At 37.1% G+C, this 22,655-nt stretch overlaps 1 protein-coding gene across 3 annotated transcripts in view; it reads right to left on the minus strand.

Annotated features, from left to right (window-relative positions):
• Positions 1-881: 881 nt before the first annotated feature.
• The window catches only part of LOC127525972 (tetraspanin-19-like), a 39,121-nt gene continuing 17,347 nt past the window's right edge, over positions 882-22,655 (minus strand). For all 3 annotated transcript variants that reach the window (XM_051919504.1, XM_051919502.1, XM_051919503.1), the window contains 3 exons: positions 15,151-15,321; positions 5,867-5,950; positions 882-2,141 (listed from right to left, as the gene is read on the minus strand). In XM_051919504.1, the coding sequence (XP_051775464.1) occupies positions 2,079-2,141; positions 5,867-5,950; positions 15,151-15,321 (318 nt within the window). In that variant the 3' untranslated portion in view covers positions 882-2,078. The remainder of the gene's footprint in view (positions 2,142-5,866; positions 5,951-15,150; positions 15,322-22,655) is intronic.

A 22,655-nucleotide genomic window follows, 5' to 3' on the forward strand; every position in this document is an offset into this window, starting at 1 on the left:
TATTCAGAGTTGTGGTTCTGGACTATACCATTTATCAGTATGCTGATTGGTGTGTTTGGAATGATTCAGAATCATTATATGTAAATTAACCTAGCTGAAATAAGAAGCTTTCCATTAGATTTCTTCAGTCTGCCATCAGTCACTCAGTCGTGGCTTTCTGCCAATCCAACAATGACGCTGCACATAAGAAAGAGCCTGTGCAATGGAGTTGCTGATGTTGGTGGTAGTGAGGGTGCGCAATCCTCAATCACACTGTTTCCTGGTGGGAATCCATGTGGCAACCCATTTTCAGGATGACAAGGGACTGCATGAAGTTGCACAACATTGGATTGACCCTTGGCGGGACAGGAGCAGGGGGGAGGTAGTTGAGCCAGTCTTAGTCAGAACCTTACCTCTGACCTTGCCTCCATGGGTGGCCCTTCCAGGAGTACATGACTCCTATCAGCATTTCTCAGGGGAATCATTGATCATGCAAACCACTCTGCCATATTAAGGTGCTGACTCAGTGGAGGAAGTCTGCCATGATGCATTGAACAAAGCACACCTATTGCTGTAAATAAAGAACATCCATGTTTGTAGTTCATATATAATGATTGCTCAAGACTGTTTTTGATTTACTAAGTATTTTCCACAACACAAATCCTTCTTGTATAGCTTCTGGCTATAACTTCTATTGCATGGTATTGACAGAACCTCATATTTTCGGTTTCCTGGTGTCATATCTGTGCTTGTTTTTTGTCTGAGTGATGTTTGCAAATTCTACCTGTGACATTTTCTCTAAAATCACTGGCTTTCTTTTCACTTCCTAAAAACACACAAGTTATGTTATTATGTGACTCTAACACTGTATAAGCTGCTGTGTGAATTGATGTTCTTTTGTGGACTAGTGCTGTGTAAAGTTTGGCCCCTGTCTTACAGACATTTTTTAGAAGATGGATTGATGTAGCTTGGTTGATTTATTATATAATGTTGCAACAATAGCTTATTTCCATGTATTTATTTCTCTGTTGGTGTTGTGTACTGTATACTAACAGCATATTCAATGTAAATTCAGTTATTCCATATTATATCCTGAAGACACACACATTTATCAACATAAATAGTCAAGATGAAGTAGCACAAAAATGATATGGCTGCAGTTAAAGAAAGATTAACATAACATCACACCTGTTTTCTGTAAAACACATTGAATGGAGCAGCCTTCTTGCTCTGCCTCCCAAGGTGCCACTGAAATAAGATCTAGATGCAGTCTAAACTGGAGTATACAAATGATACAACCTTATGTTGTACAATATAATGTTATATCTGTCTGTAAAGATTGTTTAGCAACATTTATTTTTAAATATCTAAAGCTAATGTTTTCCAATTTGTAACACACACACTACAAGTGGATTATCTTCTATATAAAATTTTGCCAAACACAGTCACTCTACTAGAACATCCACTTTAATCTTCTAGCCCAATTTCTTGTGAATTGTTTATATAATCAAGACTGAAAAATCAATGAAAAGGGAGATAATCTGCAACAAGAAGAATAATAGGAGAGCCGTACCAAATTACTTGAATTGTTTTCATACTTTTATTTCCCTTTTATTAAGGGAAACATGGAATTGTGATGTCTGATTTGGCTAATGTGTAAACTGCCAGGAAAATATAGTATGATGGCAATCACAAAACATAAATGCTAAATGTATATCATTTTATTATACTACTATGTCCTTAGGGTAAACCTTGTAAGTTTTTGTATTTGGGAGTAGATTGAAACTCCCCTACTTTACACAAGAGGACCTCATTTTAAATTTCTCCAATGGACCGGCTATTCCCAAATATTTACTCAAGTAGTTAACATCTGTTTATGTTTATTCATGTGCAATTGTATAATATTTAATTTTTATTTTTTAAATAGTTACAGGACGCAGGTAGACAACTGTAAGAGCAAATATACAGATTATATTGTTTACTAACAGCAAAAATTATTTTGGATTAACTGAATATAAAAATGTAAAAGGGTGACAATCCAGCATTTTATGTCCATATCTTCAGATTAGTGTATGATTGCTTGACTTCTGAGTTTTCTGCTAAAGCGTTCCAATTCTAATAACTTGTTTATATAAAACCAAAGCAAACGTGAACTGAAATATCTGAGGAAAAAATACACAGTAATATATATTAATCTTTATCCCTCCAAAAGTTATCTTCATACACACAGACTTATAATGTCAATTTCATCAGTCATTTTTGTACTTTTTAATATTTGCAAGCCTTGCAGTAGCAAACACTTGATTTGCAATGTTAAATATTTCACTTTGTAAGATGTTGTTATGTTATACTGTATTATTAATTAATCAAGAAGACATTTACATACTGTACATAGATTCACCCAATGTAATTCAAATTGGATGGATTCAAATGGATTAAAAATACATGGATTCAGATCCATTCAATTGGATGGATTCAAATGAATTCAAAATGTTCTATCATGGTGTGGATAGGAGGAGAAATGGGGTAGGTGTTATTCTGAAGGAACAGCATGTCAAGAGTGTTTTGGAGGTGAAAAGCATGTCAGTGTGATGATTATGAAACTGAAAATTTAAGGTGTGATGATGAATGTTGTTAGTGCATATGCCCTTCAAGTTGGGTGTGTGGTGGATGAGAAAGATTTCTGCAGTGAGTTGGATGAAGTGATGGACAGTGTATTACAGTGTAATCAAGGGACAGTGAGTGGTGATTGGAGCAGATTTCAATGGACATGTTGGTGAAGGGAACAGAGGAGATGAGGTGGTGATGGGTAGGTATGGTGTTAAGGAGAGGAATAAAGAAGGTCAGATGACAGTGGATTTTGCTGTGGTGAATATGTATTTTAAGATGAGGGAGGAACACGGGGTGATGTACAAGAGTGGAGGACGATACACACAGGTAGATTATATCCTATGCAGGAGGGTCAATCTGCAGGAGATTGAAGACTGCAAAATGGTGGTAGGGGAAAGTGTAGATAGGCAGCATTGGATGGTGGTCTGTAGGATGATGGTGGAGATCAAGAAGAGGAGGAGAGTGAGGGCACAGCCAAGGATCAAATGGTGGAAGTTGAAAAAGGAAGCCTGCAAGGTTGAGTTCAGGGAGAGGTAAGACAAGCATTGTGAGGCAATAAAGAGTTACCAGACAGCTGGGCATCTACAGCAGAAGTAGTAAGAAAACAGAAACAAGGGTGCTTGATGTGACATCTGGACAAAGGAAGGAGGAAAAGGAAATGGTGGAATGGGGAAGTACAGGAGAGTATACAGAGGAAGAGGTTGGTTCAGAAGAAGTGGGATAGTCAGAGAGATGCAGAAAGTAGACAAGAGTACAAGGAGATAAGGCACAAGGTGAAGAGAGAGGTGGAGAAGGCTAAAGAAAAGGTGTATGATGAGTTGTATGAGAGGCTGGATACTAAGGAGGGAGAAAAGGACCTGTACCGATTGGCTAGACAGAGATACTGGCTGGGAAAGATGTGGAGGTTAGGGTGATAAAGGATAAAGATGAAAACATACTCACAAACAAGGAGGGTGTGTTGAGCAGATGGAAAAGAGGCTGATGAATGAAGAGAATGAGTGGGAGAGAAGGTCGGATAATGTGGAGATAGTGAATCAGGAAGTGCAACAGATTAGCAAGGAGGAAGTAAGGACAGCTATGAAGAGGATGAAGAATAGAAAGGCCATTGGTCCAGATGACTTACTTGTGGAAGCATGGACGTGTTTAGGGGAGAAGGCAGTTGAGTTTTTAACCAGGTTGTTTAATGAAATCATGGAAAGTGAGAGGATGCCTGAGGAGTGGAGAAGAAGTGTACAGATTTTTAAGAATAAGGGGGATGTGCAGAGCTATAGTAACTACAGGGGGAAAAAAACTGATGAGCCACAACATGAAGTAATGGGAAAGAGTAGTGGAAGCTAGGTTAAGAAATGAGGTGATGATTAGTGAGTAGCAGTATGGTTTCATGCCAGGGAAGAGAAACTACAGATGTGATGTTTGTTATGAGGGTGTTGATGGTGTGGAAGGTGGCCGGAACTCTTGTCCGCCCCGGACACACAGAGTGTGGAAGGACTGGGGGAGAGAGTATTTTTGGGACAGAGGCAGCCCCCCTGGTTTCCAGCAGGACCACGGGTCATAAGCATGGGATCTCAACCTTGTTGGAACCCATGGCCACTGCCAGGGGGCACATAGACCTTTCCAGGACCCAGAAATGTGGCCAGAAGAAGCTCGTTAGACACCTAAAGTCCTTCAGGGTGCCCTATAAAAAGAGGCCAGTCCCACTTTCAGGGGCCAAAGTCGGGAGGAAGAGGACAAAGCCTGAGAAGGAGTGGAGGCAGAAGGACTGGCGGCAAGAAAAGGACTGAACTGTCTGTTGGGTGTCTGGTGATTGGTGCACTGTGCTGTGGGGAGCAAGGTGAAATGCTCCCCAGTTGTAAATAAACGGGTGTTGTGTGGCAAAATCTGTCTCCTGCCTGTCTGGTTAGGGTGTTTGTACACGCCCTGGTGGCTTGACAATGGAGAAGTATAGAGAAGGCCAGAAGGAGTTGCATTGTATCTTTGTGGACCTGGAGAAAGCATATGACAGGGTATCTCGAGAGGAGTTGTGGCATTGTATGAGGAAGTCTGGAGTTCCACAGAAGTATGTAAGAGTTGTACAGGACAAGTATGAGGGTAGTGTGACAGTGGTGAGGTCTGCAGTAGGAGTGACAGATGCATTCAAGGTGGAGATGGGATTACATCAGGGATTGGCTCTGAGCCCTTTCTTATTTGCAGTGTTGATGGACAGATGAGATTAGACAGGAGTCTCTGTGGACTATGATGTTTGCTGATGACGTTGTGATCTGTAGCAAGAGTAGGGAGCAGGTTGAGGAGACCTTGGAGAGGTGGAGATATGCTCTACAGAGGAGAGGAATGAAGGTCAATAGGAACAAGACTGAATACATGTGTGTAAATGAGAGAAAGGTCAGTGGAATGGTGAGGATGCAGGGAGTAGAGTTGGCGAAGATGGATGAGTTTAAATACTTGGGATCAGCAACACAGAGTTAAGTGGATTGTGGAAGAGAGGTGAACAACAGAGGGCAGGCAGAGTGGAATGGGTGGAGAAGAGTGTCAGGAGTAATTTGTGATAGACGGGTATCAGCAAGAGTGAAAGGGAAGGTCTACAGGATGGTAGTGAGACCAGCTATGTTATGTGGGTTGGAGACGGTGGCACTGATAAAAAAAACAGGAGATAGAGCTGGTGGTGACAGAGTTAAAGATGCTAAGATTTTCATTGGGTTTGATGAGGATGGATAGGATTAAGAACAAGTACATTAAAGGGTCAGCTCAGGTTGGATGGTTTGGAGACAAAGTCAGTAAGGCGAGATTGCGTTGGTTTGGACAGAGGAGAGATGCTGAGTATTTTGGGAGAAGGATGCTAAGGATAGTGCTGCCAGGGAAGAGGAAAAGAGGAAGGCCTAAGAGAAGGTTTATAGATGTGGTGAGAGAGGACATGCAGGTGATGGGTGTAACAAAACAAGATGAAGAGGACAGGAAGATATGGAACAAGATGATCCACTGTGGCAACCCCTAATGGGAGCAGCCAAAAGAAGAAGAAAAAGATTCATCCAATATAATTTTGAAGACTAAATATGTACTGACTTGCAATCTCAAAAAATGCAAAATGCTGTTTTCTAACTTCTTTATTATTTCTATCCAGCAGAGGGCAGCACATTCATGGAAGTAATAATATCCTTCTATATTTTCATAAGCATTTAAGAGCTTTTTTGAATAGATGCATAGCATAAAAATGTAATATATTTATTTTGATAATTTGCTAACATCTGAAACTATTCTAGCATTCTAGGTTCTAAATTTTTACCTCGATTGCTGCCAATCCAATTTCAATTCCTAAGATTGAAAGGATATTCGTTGAAAACCATTCTTCTATTTTTGCTCCGCAACCCTTTCAGAAAAGTGAAAGAAATAAAATACATAAATTAAACAAAATATGTATTCCCCACTTACAAGCATTGTATATATTTAGCAGAATATTTTTCCAACTGCTAAACTTAATCCATTATGAGAATTCTAATGAACCAGAGCTTATTTTAGCAGGATGGCAAGGCATGTACCAATGCTGGATGCAGTGTTAGACTATTGTAGGGTACACACAGCCACCCAATATAAATGCTTCTGGAACATAAAAAACAAAAAACAAACTCAACACAAACATTGACTGAGTTAGGATTTGAGCAGATCAAGGGAAAGATCTGAGAGCACAGTGCCTAAACACTGCTCCACCCATTTTATAAAAAAGGTATATTTAAAATAATGTACAATAAAACAGAAAAGCACTGTGCCTTTGTAAACAATTTTTATGTTTTCATTGTTACCATAGCTGTCAAAATATGAACAGTACAAGTAAATGGTAAAATATGACTGCATTAAAACTAGGCAAGTTGGCAAGTAAAGGAGAAAGAAAAACAATTATCTTATTTACAGTGACACAAGATAAAACAAACTGATATGCTCCATACCAAGGAAAATAAAACCAGGTCAAAATCCACCTGCCCTCTGCCAACTTTTTCCTTGTGCTTTCTACAAAGTAGTATGGTGAATTCTGATACTGAAAATTTTAGAGGAATTTGACAAAGCTTATATGATATAATATAACCTACTTAATCAAATTCGAGTTCATCTTCTGCTACAGTGATTTTTGGTATAATATTTATTGAATTATATGTTTAAATATATTGTCTTATATTGTACTTTAGTTGGTATTTTTATATTTGATGTTTGTAATGGATTGGTCAAGTATATCTAATCTAATCTAATTGTTCAGTAAGCAGAGGTGCCATGCCAAATCAAATTTGTGTTGTAACGTGGATGGGGAATTTATTGTAAGACTGGCTAAGAAATAAGTAAAGATTTTATTCCTATAAGACCTAGGCAAAGACCCAAAGAAACAGTAGGGGATTAATGACATATGTAAACAGCATATTTCCTTTTTTCTTCTTAATGTTTGTTTTTGAAGCATAAACTAACATAATATTTAAAAATTAAATCTGAATTTCAGTTGTTTGAAATAAAAATTTAAAATAAAAAAAAATAAATGTAGAATTTTATATTAAGTTAAATTAGACAATTAATCAAGGGACTGAATATTTTTGCAAAGTACTGAATAAATGTATTATAGCAATACTGCCTCCATGACCTCTCAACATCATGCCATTTCATTGTTTTTGAACGTAAAAAGATTTGTTTTTTTTCTGCTGCGGCTCTAAGTCGGCAGCCAAAAATGACTGAAAACACCACAATTATCTTGATTTTTAATTTAAAAGATCTTATTATACTTTATAGAAGAATGTGCAAATGAAAAATAAAAATGATTCTTTAAAACAGAACTTAATCAGAATTTAGCAAATGAAGCACTGGCAACTCACGGAAAATCAGCTTTAAACAAGATCCAAAAATATATTGTAAATGAATAACAAACAAACTTAAGAAACAGCAAATGTGAGGGGGGCAAATAGTACAAAAGTAACTAATAAAGAGTGAGAATAGCTAACAATAAAAGTATAAAGACTAATTAGATTAGCAAACAAAGCAGCACAAAAGAACTGTAAATAAAGCAAACAATAATTTAAGCAAAGCTGTGGCATGAACTTTAAATTCAGTATTTTTTTTAAAAAGAAAAAAATAATAAACAAGCCATGAAGTCTTGCTTCCAATGTCAAACCTCAAAGAGCTCAAAACAATGTCACTATAAGGTACAGTTGTTCTTAGAATGGTGTATGTAATCCTCATGTGACTGTAGTCGTGCCAAGCCCAGTACCTTCTGGCTCTGAACCAAGTTGAACATAATTAACAAATAATTTGGTCAAGGGCTGAGAAAAAAAAGGCAAAAAATGGAGACAAGAGAAAGCTCAGACAGTTTCCTGACAGTCTCACTTCCTTCTGTTACTCCTTGCACAAGGAAAGGCAGATTGAGAAATGGAGATGACCAGAAGAGGAACATTAACTTAAGCCAAAGTCAAAACTACAGATCTTTCCTACTGTTCCTCACCACCAAAATGTTAAACAACCAACTGGTTGTAAAGAAACAAAAGCAAAGAGTTAGGAACAAAGCAGTTAGAATACACACACATGCAAGAAAGGTGTTTTTTTCAGAAATATCTGCAAAGTCGGGTAATGTTGCCTGATGTTGCTCTTTTTATATTGTCATGTCGATAAGTTAATTATGTTATTTCTGGAGATGCACTCTATAGCAGCCAACACTGTCAGTGACTCAAAGTGGTATTACCTATTAAAAAGACAATAGTGTCAAAAATAGCACAATTATTTCTATTAATAACTGAAAATAATAACAAAAAACAAGTGAAAAAAAATTGATGCAGTACTTCAGTAAAACAAAACAGGACAAATGAGATAAAAAAACTGAAACTAGCACACAATAATTTTTTTAAAGTAGTCAAAATCATAACAGCTTAATTATTTGAATTCTAGGTAATCTAGGAAATAACTAACAGTAAATGGAACATAACAAACTAGTAGAGCAACACTATGCCATCAAATTTTTCGTGAACTATCACAAATGTACAAGGAGACATGCAAAATCTTAAAACGAGCCTATGAAGATAAGATTTTATCCTAGGCTTGTTTTTCATTGACACAAGACCTTCTTCAACATGACATTGACAAATGTTAGATCCTCAACCATAGCAATATCACAAACTGTTATAACCAGATCTATTACCATGACCATGCAAGTTTTTTCTCTTCTCTTGAAATATACATTTTGGAAATAAATGAAAACATCTGAGGTGAAGCAAATAATGCATTGAATAACCTGAAAAATTTCCAAGGAATGGAAGCACCAATGGAGGATCCTTAATTTGCTTCTGTAACCATTCCTGAGCACTTCTAACATCACCAGGAAGCTGCAGCAGTCCACAGAGCTGATAAATGGTACTGCTTTTAAAATATTAACATGTTTCAAGGAGTAAAAGGAACTTGATAAAACTATAAAGTCACTAAAACAAACACAGAGATAGATATTCTTCTTGTCATTCAGAGGAGGCTCAATCCACAGCAATGTGTCAAGTCAGTCATATACTAGTGGAGTAGAGTTTGAGGAAGAGGTTCCATTTAAGACTTCCAAAGACTGCTAAAATGGAATATAAACCTCACACTTTTCATTAATAGACATATAAAGTGTTTAATGATCATTTATTGTATTATTTTTTCCTGCAGTAAAATAAACTTTTCTAATTGCTCAGTTAAAAGTGTTTTCAACACCAGGACTCCCCCATCAGTTAATGTACTATAGATCAAGTTCCTAATACATAGAAGAGTTTCAGTGGTTTGGTGACTTTTTACACTAATGTTGCCATTCCAGGTGGCAAAGATAAATGGTGACTTAGTTATTTTACTAAGATGAAAGTGCTGACAAAATGTTGAACATTGTGCACTGATACTTCACCAAATTCATCAATTTTAAGCTCACATGAAAATGTCTTTTGTAGTTATATTGGCATTAAACTTTGCCACATTTTGTCTTTGCAGTTCCCTCCAGCTTTCTACACCTTCTTCTTTAGTCTTAATCCAAGCAATATGTGGTTGCATAATTGAAATGATGTCATGCCACAAATGATTCTACTAAAACTATGAAGGCTCTGCAAGATATTCCTACAGTTTGAGCATCTTCAATGTAAATCCTACTTATCAGAATAATTTTTACTTGCCCGTACCCAATATACAGGAATATGACTTGGTAGATTTGGAGCTGCTTATAACATAACACAACATCACTTACAAATAACATAAATAGCATATGTTAAAAAGAAAAAACTTCACATAAAGTTGCAGAATAGTACAATTATAAAGGAGATTTGCAAATGATGATGTGCAAGTGAAAGTGTGTAGTGTGTATGCTCATGCACACACATACGTATACATATACTGTACATACACACATCTTCATACAGTATATGACAGAACACATAAATATGCAAAGAAGATAGACTAAATTACTGGTGTGAGATAGCTATGGCTTTGGGAAAGAAACAATTTTCACATCTGTTAGTTTTAGATTTAATTGACCTGAAGTGTTTACCACAGGGGGGATTTTGAAACAAATGATGAGCTGGGTGAGATGACTTCACGGTGATCCTTTTGACATGGTTAGTGACACGAGATATATATAGGTCTACAACAGATGGAAGAGCAAAGTCAATTATTTTTTCAGCAGACCTCACAATACACTATAATTTATTTTTGGAGTGTGCCATTGCTAAACGAAACCGCACAACAATGCAGAATGTGAATACACGTTCAGTTATGGCTTTGTAAAATTGAACTAGGATTGGCTGGGAAATATTTAATTTCTTTAGCTGGTGTAAGAAGTTCAACTGCTACTGAGCCTTCTTAGCGATGGAAGTGGTGTTAAAATCCCAGTTGAGAGTGTTGGTGATAGTTGTGCCCACAAATTTGAAGGATTCCACCATATTGACTGCAGAATCATTAATTACTTGTGGGAGAGGTTGTAACTGCTGTTTGCAAAAAGTCAATGACCATTTCCATTAACGAGACTTCTCCTTTTTGTAAGGTGGCCCATTAGTAATTAGTCCAACAATGGTGGTCTCACCAGCGGACCTTTACTGAAGGATCAGTGGACCTACAATCATTGGTGTACAGGTAATAAAGTATTTGGGAAAGTACACAGCCCTGAAGGGCACCTGTGCTAATATGTAGAACAGTCAGAGGTGGGAGCCCGCACAAACATATTGTTTCTGGTTTGTCAGAAGGAAGGATTCAGTTTAGTCTGTCGAAGTTTAGTTAACAACAGTTCAAGGACAATGGTGTGAATAGCTGAACTGAAGTCTACAAACAATTTTCTGGCATACTGTAGGTTCCTTTACAGTCCTGATGCTGAAGCACAAAATGAAGGCCCATGTTGATGGCATCATCCACAGATCTATATGCTTGATATGCAAACTGAAGATGGTCAAGATCAGTAGCAGTAACAGACTCCAGATGGGTTAGAACATGTTGTTCAAATATTTCATTAGAAATGATGTAAGAGCAATAGGCCTGTAGACATGGAGGCAGCTTATTTTATCACTTTTGGGAAAAGAAGCAGTAATAGAAGATTTAAAGCAATCTGGTACAGTACACTGTGCAACAGACTGGTTAAAAATGTCTTTGAAGAGAGGAGGGAGCTGCCTAGCACAGTGTTTATTTGTTGCGTGTGATGCAGAATCAGGACCGGCTGATTTTCGCAGTTTTGTGTTGCAAACAGCTTGATAGAAAAGGAAGAAGAGGGGTGAAGCTTTTGGAAAGAAGTGGCTGATGTCAAAACCATTTCAGAATTGGAGGAGCAGAGGGATTGCAGATAGTCAGCACCTTGTCATAGTCAGCACCTTGTTATTCAAATCTGCCATAAAACTTGTTAAGTTTAACAGGGAGGGATAAATCTGAGTAATTTGTAACAGATTGAAGGTTTCTTCATACAGAGGTGCAATTGAAGCTCCATTTTATATTTAGCATATCTGATTGCATTGTTTAGCTGATTCCTGGCCTGTTTGTTCTTATCACCAGTTTTATGGGCTTTTTTATTTACCTGACATAGATTCCTTAGTTCTTTGGTGAACCACGACTTTTCATTATTGTAAATCACAATAGTTTTTCCTGGAAAGCAAACCTTTTCACTGAAGCTGATATATGAAATAACACTGTCAGTCAGTTCATGAATGTTTTCATAAGCATTTTTAAAAATGTTCCAATCAGTCCAGTCCAAACAATCTTGTAATGATTCAACTGACTCATTACTCCATTAACATATTGATTTTTGTACTGGTTTAGCCAATTTTAGCCTTTGTTTATAAGCGGGTTGCCACTGTAGCATATTGTATTAAGAATTAGAAAGCGGCGCGCAAAGATAACGCCTGGTATTCATCCTTTATTGCAGCAGCAGTGATCCAAAGTCTTCCCAATACTGGTGGGGCATTTAACTAACTGTTTGTATCTGAGAAACCTGATGGTTAGGTTTATGTTATTAAAGTCGCCCATCACTATGATCGATGAATTCACATGCTTCAAACTAGTGATGTAATTTGCCAACAGCTGCTGCACTTAATTCACATTCACCTCAAGCGGGATGCAAACTCCAACAAGAATTACAGTATTGATGAAAATTCCCTAGGTGAATAGAATCACTTACAGTTAATAGCAAATATTATCACATTGCTGGAGCAGTGCTGCAATAATATAGAAATGTCATTGCACCAATTTTTATTAATATAGGAGCACACTCCGCCATCTTTTGACTTGTTACAACAATCAGCATCTCCATCTGCTCTGTAAAGTAAAAATCCTGGCAGTTCTAATGCAGAGTCGGGAGCTGATGCCTTAAGCCATGTCTCCACAAAGCAATACGCTGAAGAGAGAAAATAATTGTTACTCGTTGTGAGAAGAAGATTGTTTGTCGATTTTGTTCCTCAGTTATCTGACATTAGATAAAACTAGACCGGGAAAAGAAGCTCAAAAAACACGGCTCCTGAACCGCACAAGTTTGCAATCAGGGGGTTCATAAGTAGTAAATCTGTATGTAAGCATACTTGATCGGTTGAGAATGAATGAAGTCTAATCCCAATTGATAAGAGCTGATCTTGTATGTAAGTAATCTTCATTTTTTTCAAAAGACAACACTAACGGACAAAACAACAGACACATGCCCTGATTGGTGCCATCTTGTTCCCTTCAGTTATCCTACTTATGTATTGTATATCAATGCAAACATTTATACATGTATCTAGTCTGCTTAATCCATTTCAGAGTTGAGGGGGTACACCGCAAAAAATGAAATCTAAGCAAGTGAAAAGTATTTATATCATGATGTTAAATCTTGTTTTCCTTATTGTAAGAATTATTGACTTATCAAAAAATTTGTATTTTCAATTATTTAGCTTACTTTAAGAAATCTTGTCAAGTAAATTTTGCTTACCCCATTGGCAGATTTTTCTGCTAAATAAAAACAAAGCAACTCCCATTTAAAGTTTTTTTTGCCTAGTTTTTGCATATGCATTTTTTGCAGTGTATCAATACTTTTATTTTAAATCAGCGGTTCTCAAACTGTGGGGCATGCCCCCTTTTTTGAATGTTGCCATATGTGGCGTAATTTCGGTATTCGTAGGGAAATTTTAAACTTGTAACGGTGTTTCGGCAGCAAAAAATATAGGAATAAATTTTATTAGGGTTTCAAAAAAACGTTAGGGGGGCACGATTAAAACTGTTATGAAAACTCGGGTCGCAAATGCTTAAAGGTTGAGAAACGCTGTTTTAAATCATGCTACATTATATGTATTATTTAAAAAGAAAACATTGAAAAAGTTATAAAATAAACATAACAGTTATGTGGCAGTAGTAGAACTCAACTTTGAAATATTCTGTATTCATTTTTGGGTGCAGTTTTAAAACCTGGTTACTATATTTATATAAATAACATCTTATCTTCATTTAGTTTACAATGTGCTAAATACAAAAATGTTTTTTCCACAACTCTCAAAGAATATATCTCATTTCTACCTCTCTTGGCATTTCTCAAGATGTAGTCAACTGAAAGCATATGCAGGCCTCCTATGTAAATGGCATGTCACAAGAAAATCAAAAATTAAAAAACTTGCAAGGATGTAAACCTGTAGCTATTCTGACCCTCCATTACCAAGTATGAGTATATGTGATGAATATAGGCTACCCAGAATTATATTCAGACAATATAAGAAACAGAAAAGCACTTGTTTCCTCTGGCCACACATTCAAGTGTTCCCAGCTACTATGCCTGTATTTTGAAACTCCTGTGTGTTGATTAGCTCTGTTAAGGATTAAGGTGAATGAACTCCACTGTTTAGTCTAAAATACCAGTTTCTGTTACAGCTTGCTCCACTGTAATAATCTGACTTAAACTGATTATTCTAAGACATGTTGAGTCAATTATTATAAATTGAAAATCAATCACAAAAGATGACCTCCTACAAGCCAAGTGTTTGCTTGTTTATCCATCTTCGCTTCCGTTGATGATGGTCAGCTTTGTTTTTTTCTAAGTAAAGTGTTGAAATAAAAATCAGTTATTTTTTTACCCAATTCATTTGGAATTCATTTTTCGATTTATTGTAAAACTGGCATACCTAATGTGCATTTATTTTAGTGTATTCAGACTCAGAATATGTGAAGAAAAGGCTGGACTTTTTTAAATAAGACTTGTTTTTTCCAATTTTTTTTTTTGTTAAATATTTGGTTAGATTTTACATCTAGAGAAACCAAAATAGCCTCCAGTACACATACTTTTTTTTGACACATACTACATTGCAAAATGGATAAACAAAATAAATGTGTCTAAAACTCTACATGCATAATATTCCTTTTGCTTCTCAAAATATTTAAACTTCTATGAGATTCCCATATATCTTACAAAGGGCAGGACTCCTAAATGAACATTTGAACCAGACAGGAAAAAAAAAAACTTTTAAAAGAGACCACCCTCCCTCAAAAACACATTCTTAGAAAGTACCAAACCTCCCCAAAGGCTGGACACTAAAAAAATTCTTTAGAACACAAATTCTCTTTAGCACCTTTGACCTTCTTGACTTTAAGGGCATTGCAAGCTAAGTGCATCAAAAAGCTTAATTCACAAAAGTATTAAAAAGCTTTCCAACTAGGTAGTATATCATTTACAGTTAGAATAAAAATGACAAAGGCAATGCCAGAAAATGTCTGTATTTAAAAGGTGACGTAAGCAATGGAAATGTTCAAACTATTCAATATAACAGAATATCATAATATAAAACTGCAAACGTTTGCACACTAATAAAAAAATTCAGAAAATTACATTCTCAATAAACATAACTTGCATGTTCAGAAAGAGGTGAGAGAAACTCCTCATAGACAACAACTGAGTGTGGGATTTACAACTAGGACACTTTATTTGTGCTAACCACAACAACATAGTGTCATCCTAATAAAAAATTATATGTTGAATGTGCTTTAGGATAATATCTATATCAATAATTCCTTCTATTTATTCATTTTATTAGAAATACCTGGCTACTAGGCATGTTAATTTAATGAAATCACATGTTTTTAAATACAATATGAAGATTGACTTACCTTCTTGTAATAATTATCAGAATCTGGTGAAATTTTACAGAAGAGCATGTCATCTGACTTGGATGATTTGATGCATGAACAAGGCAAAACAACTGTGTCATTCAAAGAAGAAGATTCAATGTACTTGTTCCTTTTCCAGTCTGTAAAGTTGTTATTTCCACAGCATTCTGACTAGAAAAAAATAAAAAATATATAAGTTAGAAATAGAGATGATGCTAACAAAGTCTTATAATAAAAGAATAGGTGATGTTAAATGTGAAATATAGAAAGGTTGTATTTGACACAAGAAAGTTAGGGGTACAAAAAAGTTTCTCTTATACACTCTTAATACAAGTTTTAGGACAGCTGAAGCCTGTCATGGGAGCATCAGGTGCAAGGCAAGAACCAAACCTAGGTAAGGTCCGTGTCCATCACAAAACTCACTCATAGCAGGTCAATTTAGAGGTGCCAGATATCTTAGCAAACACATTTCTGTGATGTGTAAGGAAAATTCTACTACTCCACATAGACACATGGAGAGTGTACAAAACTCCATGAAGATAGTGACCTTTCAGTTTTACTTTCAGGAGACCACAATGCTAGTCATGCCAGTTAATAAACTGTTATTCAGTCAAGTACATTTAAACTAAGATGCACTTTAAAGATGAAAACTATTTTTGGGACTAAAAAAAATGATAAGATTCTTCAGAAATAAGGATAGATCACATGAGTGGTATTATTCAGAGAGATACCAGGATGCAGCAGATACTTGTGATAATTCTAAACACAACATTATTCAACCTGCTTTATCCAACACACAGTCACCAGGAAAGTTGGAGCCTACCCCAGCAGTACTAAGGCAGCAAACACCTCTGGACAGAATACCTGTCCACTCATCCACACCTTCACTCTTAGTTACATTGGGTCAAACTGGAGTCGCCAATTAACCTGACACACAGTCCTTTGGGTTATATGGAACTAAAACATTAGAATGTAAAAACTCCATATCATGGAGAATGACAGGGCACAGAATCCATGAGGCAGCAATGCTACCCACTGCACTTCATGCTGCCCATTCCTAACAAAGAACATTTTAATCTTTTTGTAAATTGTAAGCAAAATCAGAATTAACATAAGGAATATAGATTTGAAGAATACTCTTGGCTAAGCTCAGTTCTTATTTTTAAGCTTTACTTCTAATTTTGGTGGCAAAGTGGTAGTGCTGCTGCTTTGCATTAAGGAGATTGTGGGTTCACTTCCCAGGTCCTCCCTCTGTGGATAGCGCTTTGAGTAGTGAGAAAAGTACTATATTAATGCAAAGAATTATTTAGCCCAACAAACTGATTAGTCCTAGTTACCTAAAACCTTTCCAAAAAACGTCAAGACAAGTTTTGAAGGTCCACAAAGTAGTGATATCTACAGCACTGCTTCCTAAAGTATTCCATGATTCTCTATGTAAAGGCAAATCTTCCAATGTTTATGCATAATTTATCCTTAACATGTTTCCATCTGTGCTGTCTTTATTGAAGAATTAGAACAACAGCTAGGATCCACCATACAAACTCTTTTGATAATTTTGAACACTTCAATCATGTCACCTCTTCACCTATTTTAATCTTTCCTCATACAGTAGCTCATACCTTGCAGTTCTGGATTCAGTCAAGTTGCTCACCTCTGGACTTGCTTTAGCATTGCCATGTCTTTGTAATACAGAAACCAAAACTGTGCTTTGTAGTGCAGTTGAGTCCTCACTAGTGAGTTACAGTATATAACTTAAGCATAATTTCCCTTGACTTGTACTTTACATATTGTTATATATAACTTAAATGCTGATTAAAGTCCTTATTGGCTTCTGTACACTGCCTGGATGCAGAAAGTGAAAAATCCACTTTAACTTCTACATGCTTCTAATAAGTTATATTCTCCAGTTTCAAACCTCTCATTTTGTATTCACATCTAACATTTTAACTATGTAATTCTTTACACTTAATTATATTACATTTTAAATGCCAAAATCTACCCAAGGTGTATTCTGTCTAATGATGATCCTGCTAATTCTATTTTATTGCCATTCCACCTATTTTATATCATCTTAAAACTTAACCAGCCTATTATTTATATACTTATCACGATGATTTATGTATTTTAAAAACAAAAGTAGCCCCAGAAATGATCCCTGAGGGACATCACCTTAGAGTTAATTAAAAAAAAGCCACTTGCACCATAACCTTTTACTTCCTTTGTGTAAGCCAAGTTTGTACTCATCTACACACTGCGCCTTGAATTCCCACTTCTTTCACCTTGATGCCTGGTGTCTAATGTGGAACCTTATCAAAATCTTTCTGAAAATCAAGATCACTAATATGAACCTTTCTTATTGTATTGTTTCTCCTTTATAATTTCAGCATATTAGTATCCTCTGTCTAATCGATGTTGGCTGTTCATTAATACCTGTTCTTGGCATGTGATTCTTGATCTTTTCTTCAAAATTGCTTGCATTAATTTACTTGTGATGCACATTACTGGCCTATAGTTACTATAATCAGCTTAATCACATTTTCATAAAATGATAAAGCATTTTCTATCTTCAGGTCTTCAGAAATTTCTTCAGTGTGCAGTGACATTTGAAAAATATACACAGAAAATTAATACATACTGTACACTCACTAACTTCCTTAAGTAACAAAGAAGAATTATTTTCTGACCGTAACAATTGATTTGATTTTAGCCTTTTTCTTCTAGCCATCACTCTTCTCTCAATTTACAAATTGCTAAATACCTTACTGATAGTCACTTGTAACTGCTGGAAGCATACCAACTTCTTTATATGTGAAAACTTCAGAAAAGTGCCTATTTAGAGTATTTAGACATATATCTAAGTCAGTATATTTTATTTTTCCAGTACTGTTTCTAATATGCTTCACCTTTTCCTTGACTGTTCTTTTACTACTAAAATAAAGAAAAAAAAACTATTTTAGTCATTTTTTACCTTTTATTTTTTTAGTATTTACTGTATCTCTAATTCTTTTTTAATATTTTGAATATTCTTTAAAACATTTGCTGTCATGTTCTCATAATCCCTATAGAGAGCACTGGATTTAGTTGTCTTGTACACCTTCCTTTTCTTTGTAGCTTCTTTTATTTTCTTTTAACTCTGGATTTATCTACTGATTTATTCAATCTTTAGATTCTTACTGCTTCAAATTTTGGTACTGAACTTGCCCTGAATGGTACATAAAATGCTTTTAAACCTACTCCACTGTTCCTTCACTAATTCTACATTTAAACACTTATCCCTGTTTACCTTTTTTATTTTACTACACCTACTCAAAATGTGTTATATTTAAGTTAAGCCAATTAGTTTCAGTTTTGAATGGGACATCTACCAAAACACTATGATCGTATTACATTACAATCACTTGAATCTAATGGTTCAATCATCTCCACCCCTAAAGTTTATTCTGATTATTACAAAATACTAAATCTAAACATTCTTCTGCTCTTGTTGTTGTTATTTTAACATACAGTACTGTACTAAATATCAGTCACTGATTATGTTCAGAAACCCCTAATTTCCTGCTCCAATATTTAAACATTTAGTCCAGTTAACATTTGGGTAATTGAATGTAATATCCTACACTTATATTGCTTTATAATATTATTAAAAAGACATATGTTGAAACTATTTTATGCATGTTGTGTTTATAACACACTCCCAATATTAGGCCTCTATCCCTGATGCTTTCTAGTTGAATCCAGACATCCTCACTAATCATCATATGTGATGAAGACCATGGAGAGGCTGCTGCTTCACCACCTGAGGCCACAGGTCCAACACGCCCTCGACCCTCTGCAGTTCGCATACCAGGAGAAGGTGGGAGCGGAGGATGCCATCATCTATTTGCTACACCGATCCCTCTCCCACTTGGACAGAGGCAGTGGTGCTGTAAGAATTATGTTTCTGGACTTCTCTAGTGCCTTCAACACCATTCAACCTCTGCTTCTTAGGGACAAGCTGACAGAAATGGGAGTAGATTCATACCTGGTGCCATGGATCGTGGACTATCTTACAAACAGACCTCAGTATGTGCGTCTTGGGAATTGCAGGTCTGACATTGTGGTCAGCAACACAGGAACGCCGCAGGGGACTGTACTTTCTCCGGTCCTGTTCAGCCTATATACATCGGACTTCCAATACAACTTGGAGTCCTGCCTCGTGCAAAAGTTCGCTGACGACACTGCTATCTTGGGCTGCATCAGGAGTGGGCAGGAGGAGGAGTATAGAAACCTCATCAAGAACTTTGTTAAATGGTGTGACTCAAACCACCTACACCTGAACACCAGGAAAACCAAGGAGCTGGTGGTGGATTTCAGAAGACCCAGGCCCCTCCTGGACCCCGTGATTATCAGAGGAGACTGTGTGCAGAGGGTGCAAACCTATAAATAACTGGGAGTGCAGCTGGATGATAAATTGGACTGGACTGCCAATACTGATTCTCTGTGTAAGAGAGGACAGAGCCGGCTGTACTTCCTTAGAAGACTGGCGTCCTTCAACATCTGCAATAAGATGCTGCAGATGTTCTATCAGATGGTTGTGGCGAGTGCCCTCTTCTACGCGGTGGTGCGCTGGGGAGGCTGCATTAAGAAGAAGGACGCCTCACGCCTGGACAAACTGGTGAGGAAGGCAGGCTCTTTTGTAGGCATGGAGCTGGACAGTTTGACACCTGTGGCAGAGCAACGGGCGCTCAGCAGGCTCATGTCAATAATGGAGAATCCACTGCATCCACTAAACAGTATCATCTCCAGACAGAGGAGCAGCTTCAGTTACAGACTGCTGTCACTGTCCTGCTCCACTGACAGACTGAGGAGATCGTTCCTCCCCCAAACTATGCGACTCTTCAGTTCCACCCGGGGGGGTAACATTATTCAACGTTATTGTCTATTTTTACCTGCATTTTTATTACTCTTTAATTTAATATTGTTTTTGTATGAGTATGCTGCTGCTGGAGTATATGAATTTCCCCTTGGGATTAATAAAGTATCTATCTATCTATCTATCTATCTATCTATCTATCTATCTATCTATCTATCTATCTATCTATCTATCTATCTATCTATCTATCTATCTATCTATCTATCTATCTATCTATCTATCTATCTAAGAAATGGTTCATCTCCCATTTGAAACAGATAAGGTATGTAGTCAAGTTCTTTTTTATATATGTGGAATCTCCTCTGTATTTTCAATTGTGCATACATTTTCAAATGTATACATTGTTGTCCATTTGGTTTAACTGTTTTCTGCAATGGCCACACAAGTCCTATCAGTTACAGAAGAAGCCCTAATCCACCTTAATAAAAAGACAAGTGTCTCTGTTATGTGCCATTTGGTATGGAATTTGTAAAAGAAGTGGTAATGTTTGTGAGGTGCCATCTGTTGCAATGAAAATGCAATGTTTGTTATTAATTCATGCATTACAGAATACATTCCAAGAGATGGCACACTACAAACGTTAATGCTGAATATGCTGAGGTCTGCTTTGATTTCTTAGATTTTAGCCCATCTTAGATTTGAGGCAGAGCTAGTATGCCATACACATATGACCCTTTATTTTACACCAAGATTTGAGCCATATGTTAAACATTCTTGTCAGTTCTGCTCCATGGGTTATTATTTAAATTTGGAAAGCAGAACTGAGAAACTACTTTTACTGATGGCATTTGTTTCAATGTGCACAATGACAACTGGATCGACCTCTGCCCTGGCCAACAGCCTATTCACATATCCATGGAAGTCTCCTACATGTACACTAGGAAGGCAGCACCTTGTACAAGACCCCATACTTCTGGACCAAACCTGAGTCTCAATTCCTCTAACATCTGAGTCCCCCACAATTATTACTTTTTTCTCTTTACGGACCAGGTTTGAAGTGACTGGAGTTGCTCATCCCTGCCCACCACTACACATTTATATGAGTCATGTTTAAATTCTGCAAGCCCTGAAAATGAATCGACACTTCCAACTCTGGAGTTGATGCACTTGAACAATGTGTGCAATGTGTGTCTCTTACCTTGTGCTTACATCCAACTATAACTCACTTATCTATACCTCTCTGGTCTTGATTTTTTTTTCGGTGCCACTTTATGGATGTACACTTTCTCCATAATGGATACCTGGGCAAGATTCACCAGTTCTCTAGTACTACACAGCTAACTATTGTACCTCGGATACAATAGTTATTGTTATTGGAATAACATATGCCCCACATATTTAGTCCTCCTTTAAGCAGGCCTCTTCACAGCAATACTCCAAAATGTCCAGCATCCAAAAGTACTTGCATTGCATTGACCTCACTTTAAAAATGTGTGTTGTGAACTTCTTTAGCCAGTTAAGTTAAATATACAGTGCATCTGGAAAGTATTCACAGCGCATCACTTTTTCCACATTTTGTTATGTTAAAGCCTTATTCCAAAATGGATTAAATTCATTTTTTTCCTCTGAATTCTACACACAACACCCCATAATGACAACGTGAAAAAAGTTTACTTGAGGTTTTTGAAAATTTATTAAAAATAAAAAAATTGAGAAAGCACATGTACATAAGTATTCACAGCCTTTGCCATGAAGCTCAAAATTGAGCTCAGGTGCATCCTGTTTCCCCTGATCATCCTTGAGATGTTTCTGCAGTTACACTGGAGTCCACCTGTGGTAAATTCAGTCGATTGGACATGATTTGGAAAGGCACACACCTGTCTATATAAGGTCCTACAGTTGACAGTTCATGTCAGAGCACAAACCAAGCATGGAGTCAAAGGAATTGTCTGTAGACCTTCGAGACAGGATTGTCTTGAGGCACAAATCTGGGGAAGGTTACAGAAAAATTTCTGCTGCTTTGAGGGTCCCAATGATCACAGTGGCCTCCATCATCCGTAAGTGGAAGAAGTTTGAAACCACCAGGACTCTTCCTAGAGCTGGCCGGCCATTTAAACTGAGCGATCGGGGGAGAAAGGCCTTAGTCAGGGAGGTGACCAAGAAACCGATGGTCACTCTGTCAGAGCTCCAGAGGTCCTCTGTGAAGAGAGGAGAACCTTCCAGAAGGACAACCATCTCTGCAGCAATCCACCAATCAGGCCTGTATGGTAGAGTGGCCAGATGGAAGCCACTCCTTAGTAAAAGGCACATGGCAGCCCACCTGGAGTTTGCCAAAAGGCATCTGAAGGACTCTCAGACCATGAGAAAGAAAATTCTCTGGTCTGATGAGACAAAGATTGAACTCTTTGGTGTGAATGCCAGGCGTCACGTTTGGGAGGAAACCAGGCACCGCTCATCACCAGGCCAATACCATCCCTACAGTGAAGCATGGTGGTGGCAACATCATGCTGTGGGGAATTTTTTCTGCAGCAGGGACTGGGAGACTAGTCAGGATAAAGGGAAAGATGACTGCGGCAATGTACAGAGACATCCTGGATGAAAACCTGCTCTAGAGCGCTCTTGACCTCAGACAGACGTGACGGTTCATCTTTCA

The sequence above is a fragment of the Erpetoichthys calabaricus genome, chromosome 1 (genome assembly GCF_900747795.2).
Source record: "Erpetoichthys calabaricus chromosome 1, fErpCal1.3, whole genome shotgun sequence".
NCBI classification, from domain to species: Eukaryota; Metazoa; Chordata; class Cladistia; order Polypteriformes; family Polypteridae; genus Erpetoichthys; species Erpetoichthys calabaricus.